At 40.1% G+C, this 15349-nt stretch overlaps 1 protein-coding gene across 1 annotated transcript in view; it reads right to left on the reverse strand.

Annotated features, from left to right (window-relative positions):
- Positions 1-15349, reverse strand: part of LOC311493734 (zeta-sarcoglycan-like) — a gene marked incomplete at its 5' end in the record, with an annotated part of 37613 nt that overhangs the window by 4697 nt on the left and 17567 nt on the right. The window contains 3 exons of the mRNA XM_084552509.1: positions 6018-6090; positions 6278-6400; positions 7499-7586. Coding sequence (XP_084408635.1) covers positions 6018-6090; positions 6278-6400; positions 7499-7586 — 284 coding nt within the window. The remainder of the gene's footprint in view (positions 1-6017; positions 6091-6277; positions 6401-7498; positions 7587-15349) is intronic.

Consider the following 15349-nt stretch of genomic DNA (forward strand, 5'->3'; position numbering starts at 1 on the left):
AGAATGGCCCAGCCGATCACCTGACTTGAATCCAATAGAAAATCTATGGAAAGACCTAAAGATCAGAGTTGGTAGAAGAGGCCCACGGAACCTTAAAGATTTCAAGACCGTTTAAGCGGAAGAATGGGCCAAAATCACAGTATGAAGATCTTAATAACATCCATGGAAGGGTCCTGAAGGAAGTAGGCTGTTATGGATTTAAGGACATTTGAGGCTGATCTGACGCAGAGCTTTGTTCCTGTAACTGTACGCTAGCTTGTAGACAAGTGTTAGGAACTGTACATGTTCTGTCGACTTACTATCACTTGATTACACAGTCACTGTTAGCCTGCCATTTGAGAGGCATACTTATTTAACTCTAGCTACATTTCCATCCAAATGTGACACAGATTTTCACCAATCCTTTGAGTATACAAGGCAAATCCACTAAAGTTTTGAGGATATCGCAAAACAGCAGGAGGCTTTAATGTGTCTATGCAGAAGAGGAGGAAATCATTAGACGAGTCTGGACACCAAAATGAGTTTTGTTTTGTTTTAAAATGTCGCAATGCCCTAAAACTTTCAGACCATTAGGCGGACTGATGAGGCCATCAGTTACCTGAAAGAATGCTTCACGCTCCTCCGTACCAGAGCTTGTTGTATCCAGGATATTTCAGGGCTCCCGGTTCCATCTACACAACAATAATATGGAAAGCCCTAACAGGAGATAACTTATGTGGTATTTGCAGTCATAAAGGCTGTTTATGACAGGCTCTCCCATTCTCTGAGAAACCTGACCGAGCTTTTTTACTGCATTCGAGCTGACCTTTACATCCACAGAAAGGTCACCGTATCGCAGCGCTATGGAGGAAAAAGCCGCTCTGGACCTAATGTGCTGATGACCGCAGATGATGCCAGAGTGGAAGAGCATGGTTTGAACACTGCACATCTGCTCTGTTTGCTGAGTGGATTCCAAAGGTGAAAGTCAAGTATATTTTTATAGGTCAATATCACATACAGTGTTCCAATGGGCTTTACAGACCAACAGCAGCACTGGCTTTATGATACTATGTGAGACGATACGAGACAAGACGAAACGATGCGATGTAATAAACAGGCCCTTTCAGATGAACTTATACACTGTGGCATCTTACCCATAAGTTAAAAACTAAAGCTATTAATTTCATCTGCGTAACTGCGTTGGTAAATACCACACTATTGCATATTTACTGTTCATATGCCACATGGTTGTACCACCTATACAAAGGCACAACATACATGATAGTTATCATCATCAGCTTCTTCAGTCTTCTGTCAAAGACACATTATCAGCACTACGCATTTAGCAATTTGATGGCATGAGAAAGAAGGACTCAAAACATGTAAATATTTCTAAAACATACTTATCACCAAGGATCTTACTTGCCAATCTGACAGGGTCTGAACCTAAATTTAAACCAATTATTTCCACTGTATGTGGCTGTGTTGTTTTCAGTAGACCAGACATTTCTGTGATGGTGAAACACGAGCGTCGCAATGACAAAGAAACAATATTTCTCTGCCGCCGCCAAAACAAGGGGGGGAAATGTGCTCCTGACCGGTGCTAAGTGGGACCAAGAAGAGCTGTTTTGCTCCGCCTTTATCTTCGTAATGAACCTGTCACTCTTGTGTGGACACAGCTGCTGCAGAGACTCAACTGGGAGGTCAAACATACTCTAAACCCGAAGCCAAAGGAGTAGAAAGTTGCATAGAAAATAAAATGAAAAGCTTTTTATTTGCTCTCCGATGCTGGGCCTGGATATACACCATGTGATGTCTGCGCCATGAGCAACCAGAGCACCTTCAAATCCTCTGCTGCTTACTGTCAGGCTTGTCTCACCACATATTCCTATGTGGCTCTAAGCAGCAGTTTACACCCTCCAAATGCTGGAAAAAGTTTATTCTTGCCACGGCTGAGACCTGGAGACTTTCTTGTCTAACTTCCATCTGTCCTCCATAGATGTCAGAAGAATAGACACGGTCTCCCAGAGTATACAAAACTAGATGACAGAAGTATCACACTGAAATCTGCTTTACCAGGAATAACATCACAGCCTTTATCGCACAGGCTCTGTGCCTTTTCCGATAGATTTGATACGTGTGCATTAGGAATTAGAAGCTTTTTTTGTCAGAATGAAATACAAAATTATGTAACTGACATAAATATTATCATATTCAGGTCTGTCATTTCTGGTTGCAAGCTGCTGCTCGTGCTCGTCAGATTAAGTAGGTAGGTTGCTGAGGAATCAAGGCACAGATGCTCAGAGCCAAATTTTCTGCAATTATCCGTCTTGATTCTTCTTCAAACTTGGCCCCAGACGGTATTTTGAGAAAGGAACTGAACTGAACTGAGCTGCAAAGGTCACGGTGAGGTGAAGGAGCTGATCAGAGCCTTACAAGAGCTATGACAAAAGGTAATGAAGCTGTGAGCCCAGAGCAAGACATGACAAGCTGACACGTCCCTCCAGCCGGACAAGCTCCACTTTATAACTGCACTGCTCTTGTTTGTTGTTGAGAGACTTCAACGTCATGAGTTCTCCTCTTGATAATAGACTGTGTAGAAAAGATGGAAGTAACAACTGTGACCCATTGGTTTGTGGGCTATTGTTTTGAAGCCTTCATTTTGGCATGTGACAGTCAATTATTCTTTTTCTGGAGCCAGAAGTAACAAGGCCAAACCTAAAGGTTGGTTGTATAGTTGTTGCACAGACTAGTTGATTAGTTAACTTCAATGTTGTGCAATGACGCTTTAAGCAGGAAGTTGACTAGTCACCGATCACATTACAATGACAACATGGACGCCTCCGAGAAGACAGGTGAGGAACCCAGTGGGTCATTGCAGCAAACTAGGTTTAGGTTTGCATTTACTTGGTGTTGATATAGTACCTCTTATTTTTGTTCAAGGTTTTTAAAGTTATGTTAATTTTCCTGCAGGCATCAGAAAGGTTTATCTTTCCTTGTAGTGTATTTGTTTTTCCTGAAGTTAGTGCAAGCAAGTCTTACAATTACTTACATGATACTGCCTTAAAAATGTATGAATATTGAGCACTATGCAGGTATCTGCAAGAAGAAAACAAGAATATATGCTGTCTAGTATCATAATCCATGTAGAGTTTGTCTTCTGGGAATAACCCATTCAGAGTACCCCAATGTTCGAATGCCACAACTACAAGAGATGATTGAGGCAAACATGAATGAAATCCTGTAAACACTAAAACATTTATAAGTCACAAATAATATGGAGTTATTGAACTCATTATAGTGAATTATTTAGAGGTGGCATGACAATGAGAAGCAATGATAGACTTGAGCGCCTGTGTACACTGAGAGGAGAGCAGGTGCTTCAAAGAGCAGGAAGATCTCAGGTGGGTTTCTTTGATTTTGTATCCGCTCTGTTGATCTCCCAGATTACTGTTGGCTTGCAGAGAAATAAAAACACTTCACGAACAGAGCGATCTTTCTATAGAGGGGGAAAAGAAGGGCGACGTGGACGCAAGCCAAGCCACGTCGTATTCATCCAGAAAGGTTTGCTGATAGGTGGCACACAATTTGCAAGGAGGGTTGAACTTGTCATGGGGAGAAATGTATTACTATACTACTGATGTAAAGGCTGAGAGCTGCATACATAAACAATGCAAAAGCAACTTGAACACAAATGAAACAATCAGATATTTGAATCCATTGGATGTAATATTGGAAAGGTGGAAATTAATGTGTACACCTTTGTGTTTGAATTTTTTCTTTCATGGATAGCCATTCTTCTCTGATGCTGTCGCCCTAATTATACAGTATGATGTCATCATACTAGATGGGAAATTGGATGTAGTACACGTGTAATCAATCAGTAGCCCGGTTCATAATTTATGGTGAGGGGGTGTTAATGTCAAATCAAATTAAATGGAGGTACAGACTAAGAACTATGCATCTTTATCAATGTCACCACTACAGATCTGGCATGGTCTGAGGGCTGGGTTATTCTAGGAAACAATAGCTGGTCTAAATGAATGCAGCTCCATTGACTGTGAAAGCCACAAATTCATCATTCGTAACTGGAAAACAGCACGTCCAATGGATGACTGTAACTTTTCTGAAAATGAAATGGCATCACTTCTTTTGAAAAAAGCGAAAAATATCTATATTGACATTACTACTACTTTTATACTACATTTCTACAGTGAAGATATAAAAGTCTGTGAAGTAGTAATAATGTGGTAAAAGTGACAAGCCCAGACAACATACTTCCAATTTATGTATTTGACTTGCAAAATTAGTTTACTAATTTAAGGTTTATTTCTTAAAGGTACACTAGTGAAAACAGAAACAGTCCTGCACTAACTTCATTAGCTGGAGGAGCCATTTTCACTATTCACCTGAGTGGCGCTGTGGGGGATAGTGGAAGGACATTTAAGGTGCCCACTAATTGATTCAGGTGTGGCGCACAGGAAGTCTTTTGTTTTTGACTGCAGGCTGGCGGGAGATATTTTGAGTTCTTTGTTAGACCTTTTGTATGTTTTTTTTTTTGTTTACAAATTGTTAAATGGATTGACATATCCAAAAATATTTTTGCCTACAAGAGTATTCTTGCGAAGTCACAGGAACAAAAAAGGAACAAAGAAGAACCTAACAGCCGTGAGTGCATAACGAAGCAAAGTTGCGTCACCATTAGTGTTATAATGTTCAGGTTATGTGGCCATTCAGCTACATGATCATCTACAAATCACAGCCTCCAAATGAAAACATGGTCGAATCAACAGCTCTCAGTAATTTTAAACAAATGCTGAATACCATAACCGTCATGAAGCTAAGATTTAGTGCAGGACTGTAAATCAGAATGCATTTGTTTTCACTAGTGTACCTAATAAACTGGCAAGTGAGTATATAATGTTTGTACGGCTTTCCTAGCAATATGCCAGCACAGTAATGCTATTTACTTTGCTAACACAGACAATTAAGACAATGAATTATAATATAAAACTATTTTAGGTTGGATTTACATTGTTGGTAACCCACACGGTTAGGTTTTCTCTATTTTTCTAATGGTACTGTATGACTCGGTACACAAAAATCTTTCATATGTTTGTTTGGATAGAAAATCAGGTTTAGATAAAAGAAGTTATTTATTTAGTCCTGATGGTACAGTTTGTACATCTGCTTGTTTGGAAATATCTTGGCTTCTTTATCCATGAAGAAAAGAAGCCAAGTCATTCTGAAACAATCTGAAGACACAAACAAAATCAACAACTCGGATAATTTTTTTTTTTCATGAAATAGGCTTTTAAAATAAAATAACATAAGAGTCCTTTTCAAGTAAACGCCACGTTGCTGTTGTTGTTTTTCGGTTTTCTCCAGCTAAGGTTTTGACCACATTGCAGATGGTCACCCCTGAGCTGAGCCTGTGTGTGTGTGTGTGTGCGAGTGCCCTGTGAGTGTGTGTGAGCGTGTGCTTTAAAGTGAAACTCATCAGTATTCATCTCACTGTGGAGGAATTAGCTGCCAGAACACTGCTTTTTCTGCCAACTTTGATCCCAGCTCTCCTTTCAGGACCAGTAAGGTGGACAACAAACCGCACTCGTTATAGCTCACTAATGGAGCGACGCAGGGCTCAGAGCCTCGGGCAGAGTGCAGTGGGGATCACATGCACGAGGGAGTCTTAAGACGTGGCTCAACCTCACCCACTTTCTCCATGCCTTCTCGGTGCTTTCATCAATTCCTGACTGCTTTAGAGAATAACCAATTAGATCACCCCTGGGCTGTGAAATTAATATAATGGTCAAATCTAGTTTTAAATTTGTGTGATAACACGGCGTCAAGTAGGTGCTTGAGTCGACAAGAAGGAGCTTAGGGTAATGATACTGGTGAATAATAGTTTCTATCGACTTTGAAATGACAGGGAACATTTATCATTGTTATTTAAAGATCTTCATTTTAATTTAACAGGATATGAACACATGACATTAAGCTTTAATGAATTTCTGTAAAGTCACTGAATATGAACTTACTTCAGGTCTTCAGAAGCCCTCACCCGGATCAGGGGAGTTTCTACTGAATGTCCAAACATGGCGCCTTCCGAGCCTGCCGATGAAATTCAGTTTTATGATTCAGCCAAAAATGTTGTTTACCCCAAAATACTTTTTAAGTTAAGAACTGAAATCTGTCCAAGTAGTTTAGTCTTAGGAGGAAAAAAACTGGCAAATGTCAAAAGTCAATCCTTATCAGCAGAGAAACGTAAGTATTTGCAAGACATAGCAGGACACCTCACCTGTGACTGTGAACTTCTCTGTTGTCATGATGACCTCCTCCTCATCTGCAGTAAACAGAAGTCTGCCGCCGTCTCTGCTTCGCACCTCCAGCCTCTGACACTGAGCCTCCACAGCCTCGGGTCCTGCAAAAAGAGATGTAAACGTTGGATCTGCAGCAAGGTGCTGGAAATTAATCTGCAAGGTAACAATTTGCATTCATTTGGCTTTACCGCAATGTTCAATATTTTACTAAGACTATGTTTCTGTTTGACAACTAAAAGGTATTAGAAAATAAATTTCCACCTAAAAAGTGATTTTAGTCTGCAGTGCTAACACTTTTTGAAAACAGCGCTGTTAAATAGAGGTTGCTCTATTTGTTTCTGGGCTTGTAAATCAGCTTTGGGAAGCTCCGTTTGGGAATGTACGACTACGGGCAATCTGAAACACTTTGTGAAGTGCTTGCTCTGCAAATGAAAGGCGCCCAACAAAGCTGGATCAGCCATGCTTTTAGAACGAATGAGGACAAATCAGTAATCTGTTCCGCTAGTAAGGAATATTAATTCCTGCTCTCCAGACTTTGGTGTTTTTCCAGATGTGCAGGCACAAATTTCCAACACCTCCCTTTCTCGCACTCCCTTTCATTAATCCACGGGCTGCGGCGGCTGGGGAATTTAATTATTCTCGCCAAGTTTTCATCTCATTTCAGACAAAATGCGCTTTCTACAAAAGCAGGGACCAATTTTGGGAGGAAGGTCAAGCGTGACCAAAAAGTGTCATATCGCCAGTCTTGTCAAATCAGCATCAGCTCTCAACTTATGTTGCCTAAGATCAATAGCTATTAATGTTAATAAGCAGGTCATTTGCTTTCCAGTGGTCATTAATCATGTAAATGACTTTGGTAATTTGGACTGACTGATGGTTGAACCTGATGATAATAAAAAGAATCCATTGGCCTTTCAATAAGTGTGCTAAAGGTTAGTGTCTGAAGGAAACTACAAAGAGTGGAGCGCTGAGACAATTAAGGAGTATTTAAAGATGAACTGATGTGCTAATCTTGATTAAAGTCATTAATCTGGTAATTTTGACAGCCAGGGTCAAATTAATCTAAGATCAGCTTTTTAATAAGCTACACATACACAAACGACACTGCAGAACGACACTCTGTGCCGCTCGGCTACACCTCACACTGCAGGTTATTCCTATCAGCTCTAAGGGGAAAGCGGAAAGCACTGGAAACTCACCCACGGTCAGCTGACCGGTTAGCTGGCCTTGGCTGTTTCTGGCGTTCAGCGTTACGTTCTTTTCTGACCGCAAGACCAACAAGCTGTCCTAGGGGAAGCGGGAATGGAGGGCGGAAGAGACATAAAGAGAAAGCAAGAGAAGGGAAAAGGAAATGTTGTTTGAAACGGTTTAAATCACATTGACATGGGATAAAGTCTTTGGTTTTTCATAACTGTCCTTGTGTCAGTGTTGAAGTTGTAAGGAAGGAGGGAAAGAAGAAAGTTATTCTTTAAATCCACACACAGCAGCCTTGAGACAAAGTTACTGCCTTGTCTTGTCAAGATCACTTTTAAAGAAGATTGTAGTCGACATTTAGAAATGAAGATCTTTCCTGGATATTACCACTGAATTAAAGAAAATTAAGGCTAGAGTGGAACAAATTTAAACTTAATTATCCAATGATGAGTACTGAAGTGAAGCCAGAGTGGTTAGTAGGGTGGCTCAATATGTGTCTTCAGCACCAGTGACAAATGTAGGTGTGTCCAATTCTGTCACACTGCTGACATTTTAACTGTAGACCTGGCAGTTTTGCATTTTGCAAGTTTATGACTGCTTGACATTTGAATGTTGCGTGCGTCGCTGTGTGCATGCCAAAAAGGCTTTGACTCCGTGAATCCGTTTTTACCTCACTTGACTAAAATTGGTCGGTTTCTTTTTCACATACCTATCTATCACATTGTGGATGACTTCTCACCAAAATGATGACATCAACTGTGACGATGCCTCTCTTCGTGCTTCACCAAAATACTGCACTGCGCGACTGTTTTGTTGTTGATAATGTGAGATGAAAAGTCATGAGAGTCAAGAGACATGTGGTTAAACTGTATGATTTGAACTGGTTCTTGAGAACAAAATTAGGCTCTCAGAAGGGTTAGCGGTCTAATTTCATTGTGTAAAATTACTAAGGATAACCTAGAAAAGCTTGGTGTCTAGTGCTGCCTTCACATGGTGATGTGTTTATCGTGTTCACAAGAAAATTTCCACATAAACGCTCCCGTCTTGTGGTATTCTGAACATTTTAGGTGGAAATTGTTGCTAAGGTAAAACTTTCTGAGTTGTGATGTCTTCTAGTTGTATAGCGTATTCTGCGTAATTTTATATGTCCGAGACAAGTGTTGACATCACCAAAGGACCCCTCATTTCATTGTGCCTTTGGATTTTTTCCTACATTAAGTTAACCAGTCATTAGCTTGCTAAACTGATAGCCTTGGCGTCTTAGAGATGGTTAGTTGCCCAGCAGCAGTTGCCCCACCAAGATTCAGCATAAGACAATTGACCTTTGGCTAAGCCCCGCCCCCCTTGGTTACTGTTGCTACGTCCGACATTCTCTTCTGGGCTGTGGTTTTCTGGTTATCTATAAGTTATCTATTAGGCTCTGGGATCAATATCAAGGAGCAACACTGTTCATGCAAAGCTGGGTACGTCTCTATTCACTTCTATAATCGTTATTACGAAGCAAACGGACTAACGTTACGCACGTATAACGTTGTATTTCTTCAGCGTGTGCTAGCGTATCAACAACTATGCAACTTAAGCTGTAACGGTGATGTTTTGGTTAGCTCCACAGGGTTTTGCGCGCACATCATTGGGCTTATCCATACCCTGGATGCTGGATATATACCGACAGTATAGCCTGCCGAGACCGAAAATATGAGACGCCTGCGTTAAAGTCAATGGAGCGCTGTGGAAAAAGTGTCGGACCCCTGTGGGAGCTCTCTTGGCTGTGATTGGTCAATCTACATTCTAGGGCGGGGCTTAGCCAAAGGTCAATTGGAACCCTAGGCTGTAAACTCATGTATGTCGAAGCTGCTTTAATTGATACATGGGCATTTGCAGGCAGCGTAACAAGGCGTAAAAACACTGACTTAGTATCTTAAACCTTTCACAGCGAACTGCTAGCAGTAAGTAGTCATTGGGTTTACAAATCGGTAGAGACAGATTGAAATCAGCATTCATTTGGAGCTGTGTTATACAAGTCTATTACTCTCTTTTTATCTCTGTTTTGGTCTACTTCACCTCCTGAGAAACTCTTGAGGTGATAAATGCTCTGTTGTGTTTGCAAGCTAATCGCACGTTGCTTGTGTTTAGCAGCTATGTATTTTTTTTCTAATGAAATCCGCAGCTTGCTTGAGCTGGAAAAAAGCGCCGATGGGAGCGGTGAAGTAAATCAATACAATTATGAGCTGTAAAAACTCAAAGAATGAGATGGAAGCTGCGTAGGACTGAGGAACACACGTAACACATGGCCATCTGACTACTGTTATATAAAAACAGAAAATATAGCAGCTTTAACAAAGTCAATTAAAGGGAATATACTTTTATTTGTCTTGGTCGTTCCCTTGTGTAGTCGTGTCTTGTATTATTTTGAAAGTGCAGCTTTGCCTCTACCATTTTTTCCTTCTTTGATCGCTTGCTCCATTCATTTCACTTGTGTCTTGTAAGCCCACTAGACATTGTCCATTGTCTTTTGAAAGTTCATCTGTGAAATTCTCCGTGTTCCTCCATAGCATGCTTTATCTATGTTCTATGTGCAGCTTTCTTCCATTGTTTGTTTGCCTTGAAGACGCAACGACGCATCACAGCAACATACTTTAACGATTTGCGTGGAATATGTCGACACGTTGCATTATTTATGTTCATCCCTAACAATGGCCATGCTGCAAAATCACCAAAACGTGGGAATTCTTTTCAGAAAGTCTGACATGAGTCATATTTTCCTAAAGTTAGACTCACATTTACATCACTTCTACTGATGATGCACACAGTTGCTGATTTAAACTACTGGTCCTGTTATATCTCACAGTGTACTTATGTACTTACAATTGTCTTTTTGTAAATACAAGTGACATTTACAAGCATTTAGTTTAGTGTCTCAGGAAATAATTAGGCTGTGCTACAGTCTAATAGGTTTCTCTAAACAGGTGCAAATTATTCTATGAAGGTAGCGCAGGGTGTGTGACTTTGCAGAGGTCACTTGGTTTATTTTCATTCCCTGCTTTGCTCATTTCCATTATTAATGCTCATCATGAACAGAAGTTTACTGGCATCATGAAGAAATTGAAGTTCTTCATCTGAAGCATCCCTTTAAAGAGTTGATAGGTCTTAAACTGCTTCCTGCGGGGCCACCGCTGAGACGTTGTTGCTCGCCTCTACACTTCCCTGGGATCACATAAAAGCCCTTTCAGTCGGCGCGCCCGTTGTAGAAGGTCGAGTGCAGATCAGAGTGAATGCACGTAAATGGAGGCTGTTGTTGTAGGTGCACTGGGCCCCATCAGACTGAAAAATTACCATGGATGCTGTAAGGCAAAAGACGCTTCCCTGCATGCAATGAATAACATCACAGCCACCAGCGAGAGCACGGCGCGCTGCTTCGATAAAATAGTCGAAAACAAAGCAGCCTTATATGATGCTGCTATCTCTCTGTGAGTGAGCAAAATACAATTCAGATGTTTAAGGCCGAGATAAAGAGGGTTTAACTCTAATCCTAAACAAATATTTGCATAAATATGTTTAAATTTTAATTATATTTGAATGTTGTGCCGGCAGCTAATTTGCATAGCGAGCTGAACAAGAAAATATAATGAAGAAAAAAACATTGTGCATTAAAAAGGAATGCTTATTATGTTTTAATTTCCTCAATCATGCAGCGGGGGAGGCACCACCTGTTTCAGAACATGTTTGCAGGCATATTTAATATTTTTACTATTAAAAAGTTCCCTGTATTTCAGTGTAATGCTGTTAACCAAATCAAAGCGGCTCCGGCAAACTCTGGCGAAGGCTCGGCAGTTTAAAATGTCAGCGTTCGGATGGCTTAAGCCGTCTTTTGCAGACTTTAATTCAGAAAGAGTGCTGACAATTATCTCTCTCGTGCTTATCAAATGCAAGTAGGTGAGGTAGAGAGAAGTTTCACTCCAATAAAGATACACCTGCATCTGCTGCTATTTATAGATCAGTCAGGCTCCCCGGAGATGATAACGAGAGCCAACAGTCTGAAAAGCAGAGATTTGATTAACTGTATGTGGGCACCGTGTTGCCTGATACCACGCTGTTTTTTAGATAGCACTTCAGCTTTTAAATTTAAAGCAAAGATACACTCTCAGAGTTTCCACGTCATTTTAAATGACAAATTATGCTTTCTGACGTCTTTAGGGTTCAATGTTGACACCTCTCACTCCTCCCGTAAAAATAATGGCTTCGTCCCAATTTAAAACGTTGCGTTCATTGCCGATTTAATGGTAATTTGGTCGTATTGATTGCGGAAAATGACTGTTAAATAAAGCAGCAGATTTTGAGTGCTCACACGTCCAGAGACAGAGCAGCTGACCTCTGTTGTTCCTGCTGGGGAGAAAGTCTGCAACGTTAAAAGAAGCCTTAAATGGACAGTATTATTTATTTCACTTTAGAAACAGAGACCTTTATTTGCAGATTTGCATCCCTGCTTACTACCTTTCTTCATTCCAGTCATTCAACAATGAAATCAGCTCTTGTAGTTCCCAACATAAATAAAAATTCTTGCGTCTCCATCATCTTCACATCCCAAAAAAAGAGTAATTAGAGTGGACTGAGCACTGCGAATAAGACATCACTGTTGCTTGACAAATCTAATTTGACTTGAGTTTGCCCTAAAGCGGCAGCAGACATTATTAGGCTAATGCATGTGGAAAACAGAAACATTTCCAAGATAAATCACCAAAGCCAAGACTTCTCTTCTTTGTGCGTTCCTTTCAGATGCTGGAAGCAAATTAATTTATTACTTTAACAAGATGAAATACGATTTTTACAAGAAGAATCTGAATCGTTTAACTCTTAACCAAAACAGAAGCACAGGAATGGATGCACAACCAAGCTAGCATTGTTTCAAAGAAATGTTAATTTTCCTTTAAAAAAAAAATCTTTGGAGTTGTACCAATCAACCAATCATTTTCCAGCTTTGCCAAAACCATAATATTCCCCATATGTCTCCAACAGCCACACTAAATGGACACAAACGAGATGTTTGGGTTTCAACAAGCCTTTAGTAGATAGAAGTTTCTATATGAGGAAAGTGACGGGGGTAAGAAATGCCTGCTCAGACGTTTGGTTTCACAAACACTTTAAGTTATGGCTGTAATGTTCCTCTGGCAGGTAAAATTTCATGTGTGACGCAGGCTTCAAAAAAGCCTGAAATTACAGCTGCTTTGTTGCTTTGAGACAGGTAAAAAAAAAATCTGATTTCTCATGCCTGAAATTACAGCAGCACTGTGACTTTCAGAGGAGTAATTGGAGCTGTTGTGTGTCAATCGTATGCTTGATGTTTCAAACACAACTGCATTTCAAATGTTTGATATCAAGGACGTCCTGCAGAATTGTTTTCACTGTCCCTGCATGGTCTTATGTTTGCTATAACAGTTCAATTTGGCATGTGTTATGCCATCTGTAACTCCTGACAGGTGGGCGATTGGGTGAACAGATAGATTGGACAGACAGACATGTATTGAGGAAGCCCTCGGGGCAAGAAAAAATAATAGATAGAGAATATTCCATCCGTCCATCTGCCTGTCAGCCTTGACAGACAGCTCAACTGAAAGCTGCAGCAGCAACCAGCCAATGTTAGTCTCACATTTTGGAACAATCATAACACCGCGTGTCAGCAGTCTAATTTGCACTTACGGTATGCCACACAATGCCCATAATTTTGGAAGTGAAAAGCAACAATGGGCTCTAATTTTCAAGAGTTAGAAATCAACTCTGCACCAGAAATTTTCCTTGCCAGAGACACACTGTTGCCGAATAAGAAGTGTGACATGATCACACACGGCGGTGCACAGAAGGTGGGAAATGTGAAGCATCAGTAACGAGCCACTGAACCCTACACTTTGCCACAACAGTGCAGGAGACACAGGATATGGTCTACATATAGTACAGTGCATGTTTACTACTAAAAATATATATATATATTTTCATCTTATATAAATGACAACTTTCAGTCATTTTGGGTTCCAACTAATTCATTCATTCATTCATCTTCTATAACCGCTTATTCCTGTTAAGGGTCGCGGGGTCTGATGGAGCCTATCCCAGCTGTCATCAGGCGAGAGGCGGGGTACACCCTGGACAGGTCTCCAGTCTATCGCAGGGCTAACGCAGAGAGACAGACAACCATTCACACTCACAAGCACACCTACGGCCAATTTAGAATCACCACTTAACCTAACCAGCATGTCTTTCGACGGTGGGAGGAAGCTGGAATAAACGGAGAGAACCCACGCAGACACAGGGAGAACATGCAAACTCCACACAGAAAGGCCCAGTCGGCCCATCGATTCGAACCCGGGACCTTCTCGCTGTGAGGCATCAGTGCTAACCACCTCGTCACTGTGCCGCCCGGGTTCCAACTAATCTCAAGTGAAATATTTGATTCTAAGTTATGTTGTTATTTTTGAGGTTATTTCTGTCCTTTCCTGTTTTATTTTGAAAGTTATTTGTTGTGTCATGCTCTACTTCCTGTCTTTCCTTCTTCTGTGATTGTCTGATTATTTCCACATGTTCCCTTTTGTTTCCCTCATTGTCAGTTCACCTGCTTACACTCCTTTGTGTCCCTTCTTGTGTTTTTTCCTTTTTTTCTTTAGATTTTTGGTCAAATTTTCCTTGTTGCTTTTTTGGTCTGATTTTTTTGGACTTCTGCCTTCCTGGACTCTGCAGCCATCGTAAGTTTATTAAAGTTAATTTTTGTTATCCATCACGTTCAGTGTCTGGTGTCCTGACGGAGTCGATGGCTATATGAACATGGACACTAGTATTCCACTTACAATTAAAATAATAGTCTCATAGACTCACTGACATGACCGGAAGGTATTTTCAACCTGATTGAGAAGGGTGGTGGAAACCACTGATAAATAATGTTGTCTAGTAGCCATGCAAACACTTTTCTCTCTAGGTGAAAAATCTTTATGTTTTCCTCAAGTGGGGTAAACATTGGGTGACATGTTTCTGAGAGGGACAGAAAAATGGCAACAGCTAAAGAGTTGTTAAAAATAAATGTTTAAGGCGACATTAAAAATGTGCACTCATCTTTGTCTTTAAAATTCAATGTTGTCAATAAAGTTGGGGAAACTCTGAACACACTGAACAGATTTCAGCAAGCAGAACTAGTTTGCGAACCTACTTTGTTTTGGGGCATGTAAACACGTATATCTTATCAGGTCATTTTATTTAGTGTTTATGTGAATAGTTAAATTGGAATTATATCTTTTGGGGTGTTTGGTGTTGGACGGGTAGTATATACAGTGGGTTTATCCAAGCTTTTTACTCAAACAGCTACGTGCAGCTGTGGAGAGTTGCCAGAATGAATTAAAAACGGTAAATACATGAGCCGTGAAACCAAAAAGCTAAAAAAATAAAATAAAATAAAAAGTTAATATAATAAATGGCTATATAGAGGGCAAATTACTTGAATGTGTAATAAAACATTTCAGAATTTCAAGTTCACTCAGAAATTAATGCGACTTATGATGAGATTTACCTTTATAGCATATTTATCTTACATTTTTAAGATTTTTTAATATGTATTTCTATTGATTTATGAATTATTTCCAGGTTGACATAGCTTATAATCTTTGGTTTGACGATTAATTGTGCATTTTCTTCCATTTACTATTTATTGTGAGTATTTAATTGTTGACCTGGATAAATGGTGGCAGCATTTACCTGAATGTAAAGGGAATAAATAAATTTGGCCAAATGGTAACAGTGAAAGAATAATGTATTTGATCATTTCACTAGCAAACGCATCTGCAGACGTTTGACACATTCAACAAATGCATTTTTTGTTT

The sequence above is a fragment of the Chelon labrosus genome, assembly GCF_963514085.1.
Source record: "Chelon labrosus genome assembly, chromosome: 1".
Lineage (NCBI taxonomy): Eukaryota > Metazoa > Chordata > Actinopteri > Mugiliformes > Mugilidae > Chelon > Chelon labrosus.